General features: G+C 36.6%; 1 protein-coding gene across 1 annotated transcript in view; it reads right to left on the bottom strand.

The window, feature by feature from the left end:
- Positions 1 to 1762: 1762 nt before the first annotated feature.
- LOC126872612 (neuroendocrine convertase 1-like) overlaps positions 1763 to 23633 on the bottom strand; it is a 29399-nt gene continuing 7528 nt past the window's right edge. The window contains exons 3-15 of the mRNA XM_050632718.1: positions 14715 to 14819; positions 14255 to 14488; positions 13902 to 14048; positions 13159 to 13225; positions 12260 to 12531; positions 11413 to 11625; positions 10641 to 10741; positions 9604 to 9669; positions 6761 to 6913; positions 4826 to 4995; positions 2313 to 2446; positions 2013 to 2144; positions 1763 to 1901 (exon numbers count right to left, since the gene is read on the bottom strand). Coding sequence (XP_050488675.1) covers positions 1806 to 1901; positions 2013 to 2144; positions 2313 to 2446; positions 4826 to 4995; positions 6761 to 6913; positions 9604 to 9669; positions 10641 to 10741; positions 11413 to 11625; positions 12260 to 12531; positions 13159 to 13225; positions 13902 to 14048; positions 14255 to 14488; positions 14715 to 14819 — 1890 coding nt within the window. The 3' untranslated portion in view covers positions 1763 to 1805. The remainder of the gene's footprint in view (positions 1902 to 2012; positions 2145 to 2312; positions 2447 to 4825; positions 4996 to 6760; positions 6914 to 9603; positions 9670 to 10640; positions 10742 to 11412; positions 11626 to 12259; positions 12532 to 13158; positions 13226 to 13901; positions 14049 to 14254; positions 14489 to 14714; positions 14820 to 23633) is intronic.

Genomic DNA, 23633 nt, shown 5'->3' on the forward strand with positions numbered 1-23633 from the left:
GTGAATGTTAAAGGGTGATGAAGTATGATTTTGGATAGAATTGTCATTCGTTTTACTCGTTAATGTTAGCCATAAGTATTAGACTACTTATTTATATTATGATAAAAATTCCATTGAAAAATAATAGAATTAAATTCTTTTCTTACGTATATACATTTTTTTCAATCACTTTTTCAACCGATTTTGATATTTGTATTGGCATGTTTTTCATTATACTTATTATTCTTTGATAATTTATACACGGAGGCATTTAATATAAATGATTGACGAGTGAGACGATTGAAAGAACTTTACGAAGATTAAAAGAAATTCTTCATCGAATTTTCTGATTGTTTTATTAAAATTCTCAGAATGAATATCGCCATCTATATAGATCAATTGTAGAGAGTGTGCTGGTATTCATGTACGTATAAAGAATTTATGTTCCTCGTAACACGGCATTTAAGCACAGCGACACTTTCGTAGAACTATCAAAGCTCGTTTAGAGAGGAACGAATTTTAAGACATTTCATTACTCGAGAGGAGAAAGAATATCCGAACTCGGTCACGTTCTATTTAAGATGTGTTCCACGATGTCTTAAATACTTTTTCCTTACTCTTCATCCAGCTGCCATGAACCAAGTAATAATATCCTTCCAAAAAGGTGCCATTGAAGAGTTAGGAATACTTCCAAACGAGTAAATCTACGTTTGACCCTTACGTAGCAAATGAAAATGTTGTGACAAGTAAATTTCAAGCTGTAATATATTTAATTTTTTCGTCAATTTTGTCTATTATCAAAAATATTCAAAGAGTGAGAATTTGGAACTTTTTGTAATATTTTCATTCCAGACAGGAAAATTGTTAGAAGGAAAAAAGAAACGTAAGAATATAAAAATATGGAAATCCTTACACAAATATAAAATACGGGAATGGAGAAACATAGAAGTGCAAAAAATAAAAGAACTTGCTAAAAGAAATATAAAAATACTGCCCACTTTTTAAATTAAACAGAAGCTTTCAGTAATTTCTTGGATTATAACTGTGAGTTATTTCAGTAAATCTTAAATGTTTGACATACTACTGAGAAATCCTGCTGGGACTTGAAGACGATGAAGGTTTTCAGGAGGATTGTGAATGTTAATTCATCGTAAAGTACAGAGTCCCCTGACGCTAAAGTCGCCTTCTAGAATTTCGCGACTGCAGGATATAGTTGGAAGTCACCACAAAGACGTTAGGTACAGTGGATGTATGGAATAAGGAAAACTTGCACACTAAAATTCTCCGTATGTCATAACAGCGAGACATTTGCACAGAAAATGGAATTTGAGTGTACTACTCGTCGACAATAAAGAGCTTTGTGCTTGCTAAAAATTAATTAAATCAAATTATTAATTAAGTTAATGCGACTTCTTCTAATCTATTTTCCTTTGAAAAGGGAAATAGTAGATCCGTTTGAGCCAAGTTGCTAGAAAATGTAGCCTCTTTTACAATTCTGTTTGTATCGTAATCATCTGTTAATTGCTTTTGTGTTATCAATTATTTTCGTTCAGTGATACGAGAGGTCGATTTTAATATAATAAAATAATATAAAGGTATGAGAATAGAAGAATAAGATAATATGAAGATAATGTAAAAATAATAGATTAAGCCAATATAAAAGATGTAGATAATATGGAAACGAAATTGAACGAATTGAGATTCGAAAGATTCTTAGGTATATACGTATATCGATTTTTATTATTTTTGTTATTTTTATTCAAACGGATATTGTATTTTCGTTGGCGCACAATACAGGGCAATTTAATTCGTCGGAGAATTTATATTCACAAAAACTCCAACCATTCTTTTTCATAGATATCGTTTGTCTCTTGCATGAGTAATCCCAGCTTCTTTTTGAACGTAGATGATTGATCCTCGTTCTGTGACAAATGTACACGTACATTTTTTATGTAAAATGTAAAAAATATTAGGCAGGAGCACACAGCACGTTTACAATTCATTGAAAGACCGATAAATTCTATAATACTTACTATGTTTTGCATTCGATTGTAGTCCTGGTTATAAATTCGTGGCCCATTTTTTCGGTATTCTGGCATTTTTCTGGTCCCATGTAAAACCAGCGTAAACGTTTCTATCGTGCCGTTATTCTCTTTTGGTCCGATCTGTTGAGATGTGAATACATATATACATATATACAGTACATATATACAGGTTCCACTCAATTGAAAATCCCATTCGTTGTTACTCAATGGGGAAGAAATTGTAACTTTGTCAGGTTAATAGGAAATGTTCTCTTTTCTCTTTTTTCTTTTTTTTTTATGATGATTTACCTCGTCGAGAATGTCTAGAAACCAGCTGCCACGTGGGTCCTCACCCCATGACGCCACAGACATAAATTTCCACTTCTCGAAACCCGCAGTTGAATCGTCCAATTTTCTTGGCTTTAGTATCTGTACCCGTGTCCCTTGAGACCATGCGAAAAGAATTAATTTCATTAGATTGTATGACAAGTTTATTCCACTCTTGGCATTACATTTTGTGTGACATTATAGAAGCGTTACGTATATTGGTCGTAACGGACAAATTCACAATAAATAAACAACTATTATCGATAAATATCGATTACCTAGAAGCGATGCAAATCAGTTGCGTAAATTGAAATGCAGAGAAAAATAATAATTATAAATGTTATTCTTTGTGAGCTTTTATATCATGGTATGTGCGATTATTTAACCTGTTAATCGCGGGGTATCTTTTCGAAAGTCCTTTATGGAGTACGTAGTTAAAATCAAGCGATGACGAGGATCGCACGTCGAACGCAGAGCATATGCTGCTGTTATAAATTTTCCGGAAAATGTAAAACAAAACGAAGAGGCGTTTCATCTTTATTCGATAAAAAAATTAATAATTCATCAGCACGATTCAGTTCTGCTACGGTGGAATCATTTGCTATATCTCGTTTTTACGTCATATTACCTGTGCTCATACTAGTAATGTTCTTTCCAAAACGCATAAGGTGTTAGAAACTTGATTACTTGATAAATAGAAATTTATTTTATACACAACGCACGTGTTACACTCGTATCGTAACTTGTGAAATAAACTCTTTATTCACCGTTTCGAATATACCAATTTCACTCGGTTTCTCGCGTGTTCAACTTATGTATATTTGACTTGCTAAGCGGTGCGGTTATACTACAGAAGATAAAAATTATTAATGACGAATCGATATCGAATAGCTTGATCTTATTCAACTAGTCTTCTATGATCGGCAGTTTAAATATTACATCTGGAAATAAATCAAACATTAAAGATACGAGCATGATAATAGAAACTCAGGCAGTCAGCAGCTATTTTGATTTTTTCAACAACAAATTCATAGAATATTTTATCTTATAAAGAAGTTTCACAATTTTTCAATTAGAATATATTTCGAATGATAGAGGTGCATTCCTATTCTGAATCGTTTCAACAATCTGATATAAATGTATATGTATAGATGACAAAAATTTATTTTTTATTATTTATTTTTTATTTTATAAACATTTTATATGATATATACGCAAGAAACATATAATTTTTTCTTATGAAAATTCCGGCTTTAATTATTTAGAACTGATAGAAAGAGATATCATGAAAGTGCTTGCTAAGTGCAAAAGAATAATGCATCTCTCACAATACTCGCCTGCACGTAGAACCTTTGAAAGTTCAAGGGTCGAAAAGGTTGAAAGTAGAAGATTTTTCGCTAAATTTCTCTTTAGAAAGTAAAAGGTTGTACCACGACCATAAATCTACACTCCTGACTGTTCCTCCGGTTGGAAACGGTAGTTCACGACACGAAATCGATCTCGAGATGCGACGTGTACCTCGATTGCAAGTGTGTACACTGTAAAAATCTTATTTCTCGCGAATCTTCGCGAGCATTTTTCTCTCGTCATACGCCGCAAACGCCGTAAAAGCTGTGTTACGCGGCGATAAATACGCAACAGACCGAAACAGACATTTCAATCTACATTCAAACGCATCTTTCCAGTGCATACGAGAGTTTTACGCGTCACTTCATCCTTAAAGCCTTTGAACAGAAACCTCGGGTCAGCGCGGATGCATTATTGAAAATCGTCGAGGCATTGTATCAATAAAGGGCCTTTTTATAGTTACATTATCGTGTATAAGTATTGGCACACTTCTAAATTATTGTAATTGTACGTTGTAAGTATTTGTACAGTTATCAGAGAATATTTGTATGTATTGTACCGTACTGTCCTACACGAAATATTTTGAAATTTCGTTAGCACTGTAACGAGATACGACTGTCATAATTATACTGGTAAAATTTGAAACCAATTCTTGCTTGATGGTATCAATTTCAATTAAAGTTGCGGAAGATAATACATTTACCATAGGAACATGTACATATACATTGCGCGCTGTATAAAATCAAGCAGATGAAATTAAATATTTCATCGTTAGTTAATGTTCGACGAAGAGTAGGAAAATTATTGTTTATGATTAAAAAATAATATTACGATGTTATTGGAGACGGAATGTTCACTGTCTATGTTGATGCTTAAAGATTAAGCAGAGTATTTCGTTCCAGCTATGGGAACAGGGAAACGTTTGACAATGGGAAAATATTCCTCGACTATAATTTTGAAAATACTGTAACAAGAATAATATTCACAATCTATTCGAATTGTACTAGATATTCATATACCTCTATCTCTATATATTCGAAGCGATTATTTTCTTGGATAAATTTTTTTATCTCCTACTGTCGAGTGTTTCATAGCATATACACAAATATCAGAGACGAGTTAAGTTGACACAAATGAAAAGTGCATACCTGAGGGCGCAGTCAGATACATCTGAAGTGCACCACGAAGACTGTACTCGAGGGTGACCTCGATTTCCACGTGTTCCAAAAACGTAATCTCGTTTCCTTCCGATCGACACTCGTTCTCCGTCTCGAATCGTAACCGCCTGGTATTTCCATAAGCCAACTCCTTGTCGATTCTAAGCCAAACGGAATATTTTCTTATATGTGTGAGAGTAAATTGTGGGTTGCTTCCGGATACATCCGTGTCTTGTCAATAGAACATGTTGAAGCTTCCTGGAATATCGATTGTCAAAACCGAAGCACGTTCTATCTCGATAGTTATAAGACTTTAAACGTCATTTGATAATTACATGAGATATTAATTAAATGTACAGTTTTACATATCGCAGAACGAGAAAATTATGGAAATTCCAGTGGAACTCTTTCTGAAAGTAAATAAAGAGCAATGAATATGTCAGTCTGGACTATTAAGAGCGTTTCGAGAGTCGATTACGTTTTAAATTTCATTTGATAATTATTGTAAAAATAGAGTCAAATATGAGATAGTTAAATAATAATCGTAAATATTTGAGAATAAGAGAATTTTTTATATTGATATTCCAGCGGAATTTTGCAAAGGAAGTGCAATGGTTTGAAAACGTTAGTCGCTTCGACGAGCTATCGGAATATTCTAATTTTCATTTGATAATTAAGTTACAATGTTGTTGAAACAACAGCCACAAATATTTTAGGATAAGGAAGTTGTTGACGTTGAAATTTCAGTAGAATACTTTTTTAGAAGAAATGTGACACGAAAATGTTAGATTGGAAATTTGCAAAAAATGTTGACTGCACTCTGTAGTGTGTCGGAACATGTTTAGTTGAAAGGAGGAGACGGGGCTACTTCTTATCTGAAGAAACAGTAAACTGACGGGTGAGGAATGTACGAGAAGTCCTCGAGACGTTCCACTTTTTCGACTATGCTTCCCTTACGGTGCAGCAACGAATGAGTGAAGAGCACTTTCTCGTATGTTGAATTTAACGACGTAAAAAGTCACCGGGCTTTGCTGCGCTTTTTAAAGGACCAAGGACACAACCTGAGTATCAGCTCAAGCTCTGATTCCATGGAATTGCTTGCGACGTAATTCGTGTCTCTGTTTTCTACCTGAGAGAAGTACACGTCCTGCATTCCCCGAGGAAACAAGCATCTTTTAATATTCTTCAACTGGATAAAATGATAAAAGTATAACTTCCTTTCATGAAACCGAGGACGACGAGTAACTCGTTCCTGTTCTTTGACATAACAATTTTCTTATTTATGAATCTCTCTAGAATTAATTTTAATTAGATTTAAAGTTTCGTCAGGATTAAATCGAGAACTAAATTTTTGTGTTCGTTAACTTCTAAATCTATGATTAATATATCACCGGATTAACTAACTAAAGGGCATCGATTAGTAATGGAAGAGTGATTAAATTTTCATGAATTTAGTCGAAGTCGAGATGTAATGCATGTAAAAGTTGGCGCAATAGTGGGTGGAAATACCAGGTTCGCAAGCTGGGAAGCTTGTTTTAGTATTCAAGGTTCACGATGTTCAAAACAGCGTACAGAATTACGTTTTAACCGTGGTAATCTAAATGGACCCTGTGTGCTACGTTCTACGTACGCTTGCGTAGTATTTGCATGTAGCCCGTTCAGCTACAACGGAACACGTACACATTATCGATTAACGAACACGTAGATATCTGTGTCACATTCTGTAAATTTGACTAATTTGTAACCGTAATTTTACGCAGACACATTTTAATACGAGATATGGTTTAATATATGTTTGAATTCGTGCTAATTTCCTTTCGAATATGAAGAAAATGTTGAATCGCTGAAATACTCCTATATGATAAATACAATTATTTTTGTAAGCGATGAAAGTTAAGAACGAAATTTTCTAGTAATTCTACTTACGCTTTAGCGAATTCCACTTTACAGATGGTTTTGTCCGGTACAGTAGTCCAGTTGTAACTGGCCGAGACTAATGCGTGCGCGTTCATAAGTCCAAATCCGAAACGTGAGTTGAACCAAAGTCCAGCAGAGTTTCTGAACCAGCCTGGATTCTCCCTGAAAGTTGATGCAATTAATGGGTCTGCCAGCGCGAAAGAAAGAACGGCCAACGTAAAATGATACGGTTTCCGACGTAGGTTGGTGTAATCCCTTTTTACACGCGGCAAAGAACCTCCATTTTGCTAGGGAAACACTCGCCGGTAATTCTATTTCCTTTTCTTCCTTTCAAAAATCCAATATTCGTTTCTAAATTGCTTCCGGAATTTTGGTGTTTTTAGATTAAAATTTTCTGAGGATTATTTTACAGACGGAAATATACTTAATTCGCAAAAGCGATCAAGATACCCATAGTAGATTCCAAGTTCTATCCATAGTAAATCATAATATTCAGAGATAGATAAAAGCCTTAACCATGTCCATAAAAATTTGATTTTTTATAAAATGCATGCAATGATCGATAATCTATGACTTTAACAAACATCGATTTAGCCGACAAACGATTTTATTTAAGCAACATCGATACAGAATAAGGCATTGTTGGTCGCATTTCGCTGAGAGCCCGATACAATCGCGCAATCAGGTCACTGAATTCGACGTATCGCACCAGCTCTTTGAACGACGTGAATGAAGTTCTTGACATGAAATTCTCGACATGAAGAACATTCTTAATAAATCCAAACCTACGTGTATATTTTTTTGGCATCATTTTAGCCCTCTATTTATTTTTTCGTGTCAAAATAATGTGTCTATCTCGTTTATCGTCGAGCGGGATAAAATCAGAATAATATCACAGTTATTATTATGAACTAATTTATTATATAGCTCATTATGTATAAAAAGGAAAGCTCGAATGGTGCAAGCACATCTTGACCCTGACTGTTGATCAGGTGCGCGTTACAGCACAGAAGCCGTGGCATTTGTCTTTAGTGAAGAAAGAAACGATCTCTGCTTCCTGTTCGTTTCACTGCAATTATCGTTTCTCGTTGAAACAGCACGACCTACATTTCCTCCCCGTCGCGGAACGAATAAGAATGACACAATGCTTCAATCCACCGACGGTTCGCGGTGCCCAAGGAGAAAAACGAGATCGACTTGGGCTTCATATATCGCGACAAAGTTTTTTTCATAACCTGGGAAATTCGGCGAGATATTTTCCCCGAATAATCCAACCATGATACGTCCAGATAGCGACACCGCGATCTGCTTGAAATTGGATAAGCATTTCGATGGATATAAATGTAGTGCTGTTAATTAAAATGGATCACAATTATCGTTAAACGGTGTTCCGATAAAATTCGCGAACTGGAGCTAGGACTGGCGTTCTAGTGGTTTTAATTCTCTGACAGTATGGCAAACTAGCTATTTGTGAATACTGATTCAATCTTATTTTGTAATCCAAGCTTTTATGTATCGTTACACTTGAAGTCTGCATAATAATATATCTGTTTAAAAGAGGACACTCGTGAAAAATTGGTATCATACAGATTAACTTTACACCGTATCAAAAACTGAAAACTACTGTTAAGGGGAAAGCATATCAAAATAACATAAAGATAAAAATGTAAACGCGCGTCGTAAACAGCGTTTTATATGAATAATTTCAATAATATTTTCAAGCAATTATATCAAATATTTTGAAAAAAATGTTCAAGTATGTATTACATCGAAATCGTGTTTCAAAGAAACAGAATAGAACATAGAATATGATAATTTCTTATTGGATGTGTTCATGTTTTTTATACCGGGTTCGAGAATTTTATGACACCATTTATGTACACTGCATGCTCGTCACTTTGATTTACGATATCCCAAAAATGATGAATTTAACATACTTCATAAGTAGAAAAAAGTATATCTTTTACAGTGATGTTTCAAATCGATAGCTTGACCATTTCGAAAATATAAAACATCAAACTTAGAATGAAAACGTAAAGGGTCATGAATGGCATGCCCAAATAACGTTGACCTACATTTTCTCCCGGAAATATGTACGACGTAAGTAGTATTAACGAAAAACCGCATTAGCGCCTGTCACTGACCAGAGCACGTGGCGCGCCAGTGGGATAGGTCATGGCGATGGTGCGAGTGAGAACTTCGGGTGTGTGACAAGGACAGCGATAGCGTTGCATTAAAAATTACGTTTCTCTTCAACCGATGGTATCTCGAATACAGAAAGTGATATCGACATGAATAAGAAAAGGAATCAAAGAGAAAGGTTCCTAGTTTCTAAGAATATCGATTAGATTATTCAGATATGGGTCGTTTCTGAACAATGGAAATTTAAGGTTTTGGAAATTTTGATATGTCGGATTGGAATATAAATTCGTTCCGTTTCTATCTCTGCAAACGGAGAAGACGAGGCAAGTGAAGAGCACAGGGAAAAGTATGATAAGTACGTTTTTGTTAATTTTTTTTTTACTTTAATGTCACTGCATGACTAAAAAGGATATATTTTGATATGAAATGGCTAAAAGTGAAAAGAACCAGATCCAGCCAGAGATACGGTCATTAAGTTAACTCGTATTTTTATATCATCACTATTTTAATGTTTCTTACTAGGTTAGTATTAATGCAAGCTACATTTTTAAATTATAAAAAGGAAATATATGTTTAGACTCAAAATCAAATAAAATCGCAATTTTGGTGATATGGAATTAACTGATTACGTATCCGATTTTAAAATTGTTTGTCTCTAAAGAATACATGTTACAAATACATGTTACAATTTAATATAATATTAAACATACCTGAGTGGATTATATTCTGACGTCCAAACGATGAGATGCTGCACGTCCCTCCAGGTTAAATCTTTGCTTCAAGGACAATACATAAATTATTCTGATGGTTGCAACTATGTTTCGAAGAAGTACTTATAGCGTGTGAATGATGGAATATTTCGTAATCTGATTCGAACAAGTTAGATCGGTCCAAGACAAGAAAATAGCCCAAAGTGTTTTTCTGAACTGCTTAAAACAACCCTTGGGAAACGTTGATGCCGGCAAGTTTCGTAGTTTCATAGACGAAACGAACACGTGGTTTGTTTGAAATTTTCTTGACGGTCGAGATAACGATAAGTTTTTAATCGAGTCCCGTATTATGTTAATTTCGCATGGATGGATTTATGCTACGAGCGTTTCCTCGTCGGAGCCACAGATTTCCGGTAACAACGTTTTCATAAATGAAAAAGAGATTAGGGGAATCTGTGGTGAATAAATATCGAATACGGAAAGGAACTTTTCTTTCCTCCTGCCTTTCGTTTTAACTTTGCTGATAGCGTATTATGTATTTCACATATATATTAATTAAATATAGATATACAGAAGAGAGGCATAAGAAAGAAAAGGAAATTGGGAAAAGAATAAAAGAAGGAAAGGAAATAAATAAAATAGCAAAAAGAGAGGAATAAAGGAAGAAACGAGAGAAGGAAATGAAAAAATGAACGCAACGAAGGAAATATTTAGTCTGCTGATTCTAAGGTTCAAGCAGAAATGACCAATATCTGCTTGATATAAATCTGCTACACTCTACCTCTCCATGCTGTGACGGAATTTTTAGTAACGCGACCTCCTTGGTGCTAATACATGTTCTACTTCATACAAATATTCAATTCTGCAGACCCATTTAAGGATTGTGGTCGAAGTTACTTGAATCTTAACGAGATTCAACCATAGTCGCGCTAATGCATTTAACGATTTTTCCTGCAAATGCGATGGCCCCAACCCGCCTCTAAATAGAACAGATATTTCAGTGAGTCCGAGAAAAAAGGAAACTAACGAGCTCGTACTTCACTTGTAAAGCTAAGGCCAGGATTCCTGCAGCTAATGGAGCGGACGCGGAAGTGCCAGTATGACCCGTGGTGCAGGTGTTTCTTAAGTCTGTTGTCGCCTGAAAGCATAAAAAGACAGTTCGTTAAATTATTCCATTAGCTGCAAGGAATGGCCCTAGTAGTATTTTCATTCATTCTAACATAATCCAAAATTTCAAACGATTCAATTTCGAACATTTCAAAGCCAAAAAGGACGTCTAAAATCTTTAAATTATAAAGATCTTGTTTTATCGAGTTTGTTGAGTTTATGAATGGTTAACACACAGAAACCACTGAAGACGCATCTTACGAGGTTTTCACGATCAATATTTTCCGAATTGTAGGTGCTCAAAGAAGAACGAATTCAATTTTTAGAGGTTTAGAAATTAATTAATTACCATTTTTAAAATAATTTTATTATTCATTTATCGATTTTCCTTTTCGATCCTTTCTCTGGTTCCCAAAGCGAAAATGACACTATCGTATTTATATTTATTAACACTATTATTCATCATTTGTCTACTTATAATCATATCATATTATCTTTGGAATTAACTGTATCATCTTCTTGCGATCAATGATTTTATAGAAGTAAGTCATTTCTTTCTTGAGAATTGAACGTCAATTGTGTATTTGTATAATGAAATTAAGCAATTGATAGAAAGTGAAGTTGATCAGTTGCCTCATATAGATTTTCAAGTTATCAAGTTTCAATTGTGATAGAAAATGAGAGAGGGACAATATCGCTTACTATCATTTGATCGTGATAAGCGCCACTGCTATACGTGGTGGCCAACGTTGCGGGACAGCTTTCACCGTACCATGGAAATCTTCCAGTTTGACTAGCAGATCCCACAGCGATGGTATAAATGCTTCCTACGTATCCGTCACATCCGCAGTCGTCCGATCTCAAGCCCCCATTCCCGGAAGCCCACACGTAAATACTACCTCTGCCGCCTCTGCCCTGAATAATCGTGTCAAATCAATAACTTTAAGAAGCCGCGTACTACATGCGTTATTATCTTTATCCAGCTTGAAAACGATATTTTTACGCGAATCAGATAAAATGACGTTATCACGAGGAATCGTTTGATAAATATCCAGCCACGACATAAATATGCATCGAGGCCTATGCTTCTCGACCTTTCGCACGATCTATTCTACATGAATATTTAATTGTTCACTAGCACGCCGTGTATTTTCTACCTGCTTCGTGACACCCATTTATGGCGTATCTCGTATATTTTCATATAGAATTAATTAGAATTGCAGGAAACTTTTTAGTCCGGATGAAAAAGCAAGATTTTTATGATGATGAATTTTCATTGTTTCCACCAGTTTGCCAGGTGACGAAGAAAATATTCTTCCTGGTGGGCGTGTTATAATGACGACGTTAATACAACTTTCTCGTTTCAAGGTAATTAACGTTCCAAGTAATTAGAAACTCTTGATCTATGCCGAGAGTGACACAAAGCGTCTCGAGCTCTCGTTGCTGTTCGCTAACTCGACTCATCCGTCTATGATTAAACGAAAACGTTCAGTTTCAAAGAGTTAAGTTTCGATTCGCTTTATCCCTCTCCTCCTTTCCCTATACTCGCCATAGCGATACCACGTTCGAGAGCTTCGCTGGCCAGCCTGCCAGGAGCTTCTAGACTTTTCCCATCGTCGGCTGGGCCCCACGAGGCCGTGTAAATGTCCACCAGTTCCGGTTTGTATCCTAGCGCTTCTCCCTCAACGCGATCGTTTACCAAACCATCGAGCAACTTGATGCCACCGATTGAAGCCTCGAAAGCGATGCCCACGCCGCATTTCCGATTGTTAGCTTCCATTGCTATTTCCCCTGCGCATCTCGTTCCATGACCGTTCACTCCTGAGGACGCGTTGAATAATTGTTACGCGCGAAAAAGTAATGTTCGATGGAATTACGCGCGAGAAGAAAAATTCTTATAGGAAACGTGATTTGTGCTGATTAGACGGATGTTTCTTTGAATGTCTAGTCTTTCTGTCTTCTCTAGGTCATTCTTCATTAAATCGTATTTTTTGATCGTTATAATTTTACTAAGTTTCTATGCTTTGTTTCTATGATAAACGAGATCTTAGAGTATTAAGTCGTTTTTGTTTGATAAAACGGGGGCAAGGTTAAAGTATGAAAATTGGAGGATTACTGCAGAGATATTATGTTCCTGGTAAATCTTGATAAACCTTCTTGGCGATGCAAATCTTGTGATATGACGTATAAAGTTACGGCATTCAGTCCGGTATAAACTTTGCTGATCGCGTAAATCTTACGATATGATATATAAAGTCACGTATTTAGTTTTTATAATAAATGGTTAGAAGAATGTGAGCTTAACCAAAAGCTGTAATTTCGTTTCTACCTTTTGTATTTATCGTGATAGGATTGTAATACTACTTCAGGATAATCTGTATAATATATATTCACTGAAAACGTATATCGGAGTTAAGCGTATAAGCGATTTAATCTGATAATTCATACCTGATAATTCGTATCGTGGCAAAGGATCATCGTCAGCTTCGTTTACATCGTAACTAATATCAGGATCCTAGATCAGCAAATTCATAAAATTAACTAGTAAACCACTACATAATGATCTTGGTAGATGAAAGAGCAAAAATAGAAATCTTGTAACGCTGGAAGGTTATCCTGGATTAAATTTCACCTCGAGCGAAGTTTTTCTTAACATTATCGTTTTACATTAAATTTTCTATTTTTCATCTAACACTGGATGATGATAATTCAATTTCACTTTTTTATTTAATTTCATCTGTTAGACATTATTGATTTCTAAAATAAAAAAAGACTCTCTCTCTCTCTCTTTCTCTCCCTCTATCTTTCTCTCTCTCTCTCTCTCTCTCTCTCTCGGATGAAATTTCAATCACGATGGAATTAACACGATTTCTTTTGACGGTAGCTTTTAAGAGTTAAAAAATTCAGGATTAAAAAAGAATTAAAAAAAAAGGGTTAAAAATTTCAAATCAAAGGATGCAATTTTAAAAGTCCACTCTCGGTCGCCTATGAACTAGAAAATGTAACTAATATCAGAATTCTAGCATTAATTCAATAAATTGATTATAAGATTAATTGACAAGCTAAAAATCGTTGATAGAAGTAGAAAAATAGAAAATATCCAAAAAATTACAGGGTGCAATTTTAAATGGTCCCTCTCGTCATCTATGAGCTAAAAAGAGTAGCTCGAAGCAAAGTTTCTCGTTACTCACGTAGTTATTTCGCAAATCGTCGTGGGTATATTCCAACCCATCGTCCAAAACTGCGATTCTCACGCCTCGACCAGTTACCCCCAGTCGATAGAGGGACAGTACGTTCAAATCCAGCTTAGGGAGAGCATTGTTCGATCTTGTGTCTTGCTGCAACAGTTGATAAGGAAGCCTTGTCTTATCGTCAGATAGCAAAGTCATCCACTAAATGTTTTACCAACAATCCCTTTTTATTGATTTCACTTATTATTGATTTCTTTCTACGTGTTTCTTCCTTTCTTTTTTTAATTATTTTTCTTACGTTTTCAACCAATTTTTACGCAATTTTTAAGGATATTTTGAATGAGTTTAATTACCAGGTACCACTCTTGATCCCAAAGTTCGTCATTGAACATCAGTCTAGAGTCTTGAGGATTTTCCTGCCAAAATTCTTGCCAATCCTTATCGTCCTCCTTGATGCTATTCAAATGATACTGATCTACCTCCAGTCTCTTCTCCCTTATCAGTGGTTTCTCCGAGTCGAAGCTAGATAATGGCACGTAACCGCGCTTGTGTCGCTCGATCGTTTTCTGCTGATCTGCCCAAATAATCTTCAAAATTGAAAAATCGTATTGGTAGAACCTAATATCGTAGTTTAAAAAGAATTTAACTCTGGAACTATCACTAGGATTAAAGCTTGTATCAAAACGATCGAAATAAAGCGTGAAAAGATATATAAATGGCTAAAAAGTATAATATAACGCAAGTAGAAAATCATGTTTTATCCATATGTCTTATTAAAAAAATCAATTAAATTCTAAAAAATCTATCTATTACCTTGCTGCTTGAATTTAGTGGTTTTGTTAACCAAACTCCACCCCTTTTCTTCTGACCACCATTGCCGTCTTTGAGCCATATGTACGTATCCTCGAAGCCCAAGACCTGAACGAAGAACCTCGTATGGAAAGATCGGAAAGATTGCAATTTCGGCAGAAAAATTTAAATTAACGTGATGCCGGGCATGGTAGTGGCTTCATAAAAATTTAAATTAACGCGATGGTGACGTGCAGTGCTGCGTATTGCTTTCATCTACCAATAGTTCTTTTATTTCGATTTTTTATGTTCCCAATTCGATAATCGTGTAACACGACTCTGTACCACATTACGGCAGCATTTTTCGAGCCAAAAATTTAATAAAATACCTGAAACGAGATCGCGTTTAAATTTTCGAAACGACCACAAAAATGAAACTCACAAATTTTTACAAATTCACAGAAAAATAGCTGTAGTCTGAATACTCTAAATTTTTCTACGAAGATCACAGGGGGAAATATGATGAGCGTAATTTTGTAGATTTTCTGATTCTCGTGTTATTTAATCACTACAGTGCGAAAATAACATTTAGCACAAAACGGGGCCTGAAAACTGTTACAATTTCTTGTATACGTATAGCTCTACACATATACGTATAAATATATGCTCAAGCATCCGAAGAATATAAGTGTGTACATATATATACCACAATCTTTTATGCCCGTGGGGAAGAGATGTCCCCATCTGCGCAGACATCCGATGTCCCTAACTGAGAGTGTGAAAAATATGTACCTGGTTTATTTATTTCAACGCTTTGTTAGAAATAAATCATATTCACAAATTTTTCCCCATTGTCTATAATAATTTTGTCAAAAATATGCACATACACAGTGTGATCTGCAGCTGTAGTAATCAGTGATATCAATTAGGGAAAAGTCGATACAGGAATCGATTCTAGAACCGTTTCGAAAGCGATATAGAATCGGAAGAGCAACGTTTACAGGACCAATATGGGAACTGAAATAGGAACCATAATCGAAATGGATAATAGTTGGAAATTTCAGTTTTTCGTGACAGTTATTAAAGATAAAAAGGTTCTTCGTAACTGTTTTAATGAGAATCTTTATATAACATTTTCTCAACTGTTTCAAGTGTCCCTTCTACTAAAAAGTTTTGTCAATACGTAATTGATTGGTAAGATATTGGATTTTAAAATTACTTGCATGTAAAAAAACTAGACACGCGACTTATCATACTTTTCTGCGTTGTCTTCGCACGAATGACTGTACGTAAACTGGACTATCTAGAACGAGCCGCCGGTCGCTACCCTTCTGACTGAGCACGCAGGGTGCTCGAGCGGCGAGGGTGCGCCGCGACGTCGCAACGATTCAGCCCTTCGAACGATCGAATGGGACGCTTCGAATAGGATAGCATGAACAGAAGGTTGGTGTCATCTTAACTTCAACAAGAGATAGATAGACAGATAGAGTGGAACGGATGAAAGGGCTTTCAGGGAGCGTCGAACGTCTAAAATGGGATATAACGTTATTATTATCCAAGTGTTACGTGTTGGTGGTATTTTTGCATGGTATCTCTGGTATTTGATGTCGCTTCTTCCTCATATGAAAAGGGAAAGACCCGGCCAAAACCTCGATATTTCCATAACGAGCGATGTCTGTTTTTTATTTTCGATCAACCTCCTGATAGTTGGATTTTCCTACTGGCTGCTCCTGATAGTTTATCGATCCACGGGCTCCCCTGATTGATGATTGTAGTGGTAACTGCGTGTGCTGGCGCAATAGGGCGCGACGCATGGACATACGTGCACGGGGTGACGAGGAGCTGCAGGTGCAAAGTGGTTTATGACTTATGGCCGCAGAAAGAAAATGAATTGAAAAATTTACTGGAAATATTGAATGGACTTTCTTGGCTCGCAATTCCTATTTGACGCGTTAGTCGATCAACGATTCTGGCTGATCGATGAGTTCGTAAGTATTGAATGTATGTTATTGTGCAGAAATATTTGTAGTCAATTTGTAGGAACGATGAACGAATTTGATTAATGTTTACGAGTTAATGATGGTTTAATGATTTATTCAAACAATATTATATTGTATTATTTGTGGTGTACACAACATACATTTACTCTTTAAACATCGCTGCTTGTATTGGCATAGGTAATCCTTTCATCAATTTGGAGAATCTTTCTTAATCTGCCTCATAATTCAGAAATTAAAGAATCCGAAAATGAAAAATTTGTTGTGCAATGAAATAATTGTGTAAAGTTTAACATTTAAAGGTAGTGGTTGTATTGTTTCAAAAATTAATTTAATCGGGTCATGATATTATACGATAATTATGAAGAAGAAAATCATTGTGGTTTAATTTATCTAAAAAGTTGCGCAATTAAAATACATCGTGTCAAGGATAATCAACTGCCGGTATATTTCTACACGGTCACATACGTAAACCGAAGTATAAAATATAATTGAACCGAATATCGTATGTTTTTTTCATGCAAATACCAAAGTATTGGCGCATCGCCAAACAACATGTCCATATTGTGAACGTTACGAATATGTCAATTACAAATATTACAGCAGTTCATGGATTACGAACGTTGCATAAATCGAGCGTATCTGCGCAAGCAGATGTGTATCTCCTCTCTTTGCCGATGTAACGTCATATCTCGTTACATCGCGCTAGATCATTTCCATATTTGCATCGTTTCAATGGACGTCACGATTAAAAACCTCGTCCGTCACCGGCAGCAGCGAAAAAGCATAGGAAAATGAACTGTCAGTAGTCGAAATATTTCTCCGCATTATCAAATAGCTGTATATTTTCGTGGAATCAAAAATCACACGATTTGAAACGTGAAAAAAAGAAAAAGAAAAATGACACACAGCGAGTCATTGCTCTGCCATCTCATCGTACATATCATTCGTAGTTTTTCATCGGTAATGTTACTCGGTTAATTAATGGTCAAAGATATTTGTTCATACTTTATAGAACGTTCACAACACTAAGCTGTGGATAACATGACCAATTTGATAATGGAAAAAAACAACGAACGGTTCGCGATTAGTATGTTTCGCGCGATATTACCGCGGACGTCGCGTGGTTGCGCGATACCCTCAAAAGTGACCCCAATTTTCATCGAATAACGTCGACAGGGAAAACAAAGGCCGGAAAAATCCACCAAGCCTGTTATGAAACAATAATCCCGCATTTGGCTTTGCTTGGCCCACGGAGAAAATATACCTATAATCCAGTATCCATTATATTTGAAATGTATTCAGCCAGAGGGAATGAATCCGACCGGTCGTTGCCATCGAACCAAACGATAAACGGCTGAATATCCTCGACGACGAACGCGCTTGTTTTTTTGTATTTTTCTTTTTATTCGCCTCTCTCTCTTTCTCTCTCTTTCCCTCCCTCTTTCTCTGTGTCTGTCTCTATCTGTTTTATTTTTATTGTTTTTTTTTCGTATTTTTGGGGGGCTGGTGGAAGGAGAGAACAATTCAGTTTGGACGCGAGGATAAAAACGGTCGTACGTGCGAACGATCGCACGTGATGGCGTAAGCAGCTACCGATTTTTATACCACTGGCCCCGGTACATCGATGTTATCACGATTTCCGGCGCCAGTAGGAAGTCGAAGCGCGGCAATTTACATCCACGACACCTCCGTGTCCCGCAAATAATTTCGCCACGGCATTTCAGAAGATTTATGGAGCCGATTTTCGGTCATTCGACGTCCTCGTTCGCTTCAAGTCGCCACGTATCATGGAATTCTCGTTTCCGACTAGATGTTTTATCCCATTGGCTTTATCTTCAACCTGCTGAAGAATGGACGGTGCTTCTAATCATGACTTTTCCAGGTTAATCTCCGATTCTTTCCTCTTTGCGATGCTCTATTCAGCCTGCGTTTGGAATTAGGAATGCGAAGCTGGAGCAATTCTTCATTTTTTCTTTTTTACTGTACGAAGATTAGAAGGACTCGACAAGTTAAATTTCCTATCTTTTACAGGGAATCATTTTTAAAAGTCGGTACGTTGTCGTCGATCCCATGTTACTAAAATTCTTCTTTTCTTTTCTAATTGATTTTAGAGTCAAACATATGCCTCTTCATGTGTACACAATTTTGTCTATTTTTGAAAGACTTATGTTAGACTCGTGACTCTGTTATATTAAAGTCTTTCTGTTTAGATATAGATTTATTAAAATCCCGCTGTTTAATCGTAAAGCAACATTAAAATAAGAAAATCGACAGAAACATACGTATTGTATGTTCCACCGTGTCTCATACGATATGAATTAAACCCCGAAGAATCTTTCCCCTAATTCCTCCAATTCCAAAGTCTGGATGTCCATCAAGGTCAGCTCTTGAGCAAGAGAGTAACCTTAAAATGGGGCACGTACAACACGGCTCGCTTTAAATTCCACGTGGGAACGCTTCAAACTCGAATCTGTCTGTTACGTGATAATGGTTCGATTCCCTTCGTCCCGGTGGCAATCGACGCTTGGTGCTGCCCAAAACTACCCCCGAGACGAGCTCTTCTATTCCCCTTGTGTTTGTTAGCCTGCCAGATGAAAACCAGCCACCGATTCTATCGTCCGTCTACGTGAAACGAACGAGACCTGAGAGATAGAGGACAAGAAATCAGAGTCGCTCATTACTCGGCGATCAGCGATTCCTCGTATCGATCGGTCAAATTACGCCCGGCTGTCTCCTCTCTGTGGGAAAATCCACGAGCTCCAGGCTATCCAGGTCGGTTTGTAACAGTCTTCCCGCGCAAACGACTGATACTATATGCGCCAGGAGTGAAGGTACGAGAAGAGAGGGAGACGAGGTAATAACAGGAGGAAGGGAGAGTATTTTCGCAGTCCATTTGTTTTGATCGGATTTTCAACTGTCTCTGGTAATCCCGCGGCAGTAAGCTCCCGCAGGCATCGCCACGTTTCAATGAAAACCCTAACGTTTCTGTTCTACCGTGGAACAGAAACACCTTTCGTGTAACATCCACGGGGGACGTGTAGCTCGCGCATCCCTTCGCTTGTACGGTCGTTGTTTGCGAACTGGTTTTGTTGTTACTCTTCGTTTCGAGTTGTGTTACCTTGTTCTTTCGACTAGGAGAAATTTTAGTGCGTTTAAACGGTGATAGTGATTTTTTCATGATTTGAGAACAGAATTCTTTTGAGCGTAAATTAAATAATTGACTCTTTAATTACTGTTTGTTCAGCATCTTACGTAATAGCATCACGTAATAATATGTAACATGGTAAACGTTCTTTTCGTTTGCCTCTTAATTTTCATACTACAAAGTAAAATATTCAACAATCGTGACGAAGTCGAGGAAGTTCCTGTTAGACGGGGATTAAAACGTAATCTGGATAAATTCAAAGAGGAAATACCGTGGAAGAAAAAGTTATTTTAAATCTTATCGCGTGTGTGGAATATTAACTGACACAGTTCGCTTGCAATTAAAAATGTTAAAGAATGAAATACTCAGAAAGTAAATGAATTTACGTACAAATTAGTAACTGGTAAAAGAGATACGAGGTAACAACGGATTTCTGTAATATACGTAATATCCAGTACATACGACTGTCTAAACGATTCCACAGTTGAACGCGAAGTTTCTTATACCCACGAGTTGCGGAAATGCTACAAATTTCACAGATATTGCGCTCGTACCGCGCCATTTACTATCCCGGTATAATAATCGCTTGTATATCGTTCAACGTCGTAGGTGGCTCGAGCTTATAACGCTCTACCCGGTGCGTGTTTCTCGAGATTACGCTCTCTCCCTGCCACTTAAGCACGCTAAATTCAATTATATACATTGAATTCCACGATGGAAATGGTAATTTCGTGGCACGAAAGTTTGCAGATCCTCGAATGGAAACGGATGCTCACAGTGTTTACCTATCAATATGTAACTTCGTGAACATCGACCGTGATAATGACAATGCTTATGCGAGAAAACAATCTTCAAGATTGGTGTCTGCGAGCAAGCAACGCGGATGTGTATCGCGTAGATTCGTGTGTGTGCCTCGTAAAAATTCGAATCGAGGGTACGAGCATCTCGAGAATGAAGAAAGAAATAGTGGAAACTCGTTGGACTTGTGGGAACGCTGCAGACGATTTCATCTGCCTGGTTAGCTATACCGATGGCTACTGTGCGAACAGTTGCGAAAATGAATTTTTGTACGTATAGCATAGAAATTGTTAAACATAACATTTATTGAAATCGATCCGATTGTTGGAAGAAACATTTCTTAATACGATTAAAAATGAGGAAGACAATTCGGTTCCAACTGAAACGCTATGTAATATGAATTCTTCTATCCTGGAATATAACCGGATTTAAAGGCAAAGTATATTTCGTTCGATCCTTGTTTTTCGTTCTTCGTAATTGTTGAAACGAAAGAAAAGTTTGCCGGTGTACTTTCTGGATTGAAAAAGTTTATTCTCTGATGAAACTAGGTTAAAATTAGAATTGAAAAAGTTGTCGATTTAGGTGAGATCATGGTGTCTCACCATGGATCGTCCATTTGTACCAGGGAGCGCGTCCAGGGGCCCATATAATGCGTGGGAAATTGAATTAGCAAAGGCAATCTTCGAAACTACGCTACGTCAAACCCGGCTACGTCAAAATCAAAGTTTTAATTGAAATCAACGCCGTAACCAGCGTCACGTGAATTTGGTCAAAGAGGGTCCGGACTAGTTTCATATACTCGATCTCACTTAACTCTTGAACCTATTAGTGCCGTATCGATTATGTTATGTATCGGAATTATGTGGCTGACACGCTGTGCTACCCATAAGTGTGCACGTAAACTAATACGTAATTTCGCAGCAATATAGGCGTGGGAAATACCTGTCTGCCACACGAGTCGATCATAACGTTGTCACGCATCGATCTTTTCCAAAGCTTTCGGTTCCCCAGACATGCTGACAATTACACGTGAAAAGTTAGAACATCAATTTCCTGCAGAGCATTGTAAACGTAAAATTAATTAAACTGTGTAGTTGTACAAAAATCGTGAGCACGTCTTTTTATGCGAACAAAACGCATTTATTAACAACGTGATATTATTTTCCTTTTTGGACAACGTTGATGGTGTCCAAGTGAAAATTTTGAAAATCCCGAAAAGTGAAATTAGCTTGTGCATTTAAAAAGAACTCCAAATATTTAAGATGATAAAATCAAACGTGTTATGTATGAATGAAATAAATATCGTAAACTGGCCTAAAAAATGCTTGCCCGTGTTGCAAATACGTAAAAATATACCGTAGAACGGCGCGCTTCTTGCTACATATTCCTTAATGTATATTTGCAAACTGAACTTTTGCGTACATTACGATTTTGTATGGCTTCTGCTGTTTATTATTTACTACTTTTACTATTTGTATTGCTCCGTTATGGTAATTTACTACAACATGGCAAACAGTGCTTGAGAAATGAATAAATACCAATGCCATATAATATTTGTCATCGAATCCATTGAACGGTGCACGATCGAGTCGATGATAAGAAATATCGAGAGCGAAGTTTCCCGGAAATCAGAGATCAAATATCAGAATCTACTTGAACCGAGATTAAACCTTTTCGAAGGTAGGAAGCTAACGAAGGCGAGCACCGAGCGGCAGGTCGCTATGACATCTGTCAACCCCCGTAACGTGGAAGTTCATTATGGCGTTCAGCAGAGGATGCCATATCATTTATTTCAATTACTGCCAAAAGCTGAAGCTGAATCGGCAAAACCTCCGCATGCGCTTCGATCATTTATGAACGTACCGTCATTAATGCCTCTACCACGAGAAGAGGTCGTTAAAACTGTCATAGTCACGCTACTCGTCCTTGAAACATTTTTGTTTCGGTCCTAGAACACTCGTGTTACGTCTCATCGTAGTTGATCGTTTTCGTATTTTAATCAAAGACTAATTTGTTCCTTTGTAACTCTCTTTGTCAAGAACGAGTTTACACCGTATCATTGGTGTTCAAAATTGAATGTCGCAGCAATAAAGAGGCATTTGCAATATTCGAATTGTATTTATTGGAAGAGAAAGAGAGGCACGATAAGACGCTTTGAATTTGTAGGAAAAACGTGATTTGATTTCGATTGATTTTGATAGTTTACGTAAATTACTGGAAAGCTATCTCTTTATTGTAACAGTTTATTGTAACAGAGCTTACGGTACACATATCGCGCTTCATAGCAGTTTGTCTCTTATTTTAACCAATGATTAATTCGTTTCTTTGTAATTCTAGTTTCTGTCAGGAACAAGTTTACATTGCCCCATTGGTGAATAAACATGAGAATTCTTAGCAGCTTATGAGTATGAATATGCTGAAATTTGATGAACGTTTCATTTTACAAACATTCGGTTTTACAAAGACTAATTGTCATTTCACAGGGTGGTTAATTACTTTCCAAAATTTCCACATTTAACGATACACGTGTTAACGATATGGAGTAATTACGCGTATTATATGTTCCATGAAGTTATTGTCGTTGATAATTCCGAAACTGTGACGTTCAACGTATTCTATTAAAATTCGAACGTTTAATAAATTTTGTCGACGATTTAGTTCCATTCAACGGTATTCTCCATTTATTGTAGTGCGATTCCTACTGTCGCTCGATTATACAGGAAATAAAGAAAACACTGTTCCATCGGCCTGTTCCGGAAATTAATGTTAGGAAATTCATTCCAACAGTTTCATAACAGCTTCTCGATAACTGGATTTCAATTTGCCCGGAGGCCAGGCTTGATTGAGCAATCTCGTGCCTTTATAATATAGGGTGTCCGCGTAAGATATATGATAAACCTGAGTAACTTAGACGTACACAAGTTTCACTGCGAGTAATTAACTGGCTTATCGGATTTTCTGCTTCCTGTGCATAGGTAGGCGACAGATTATAACGAAAAT

Source organism: Bombus huntii, chromosome 13, assembly GCF_024542735.1.
Source record: "Bombus huntii isolate Logan2020A chromosome 13, iyBomHunt1.1, whole genome shotgun sequence".
NCBI classification, from domain to species: domain Eukaryota; kingdom Metazoa; phylum Arthropoda; class Insecta; order Hymenoptera; family Apidae; genus Bombus; species Bombus huntii.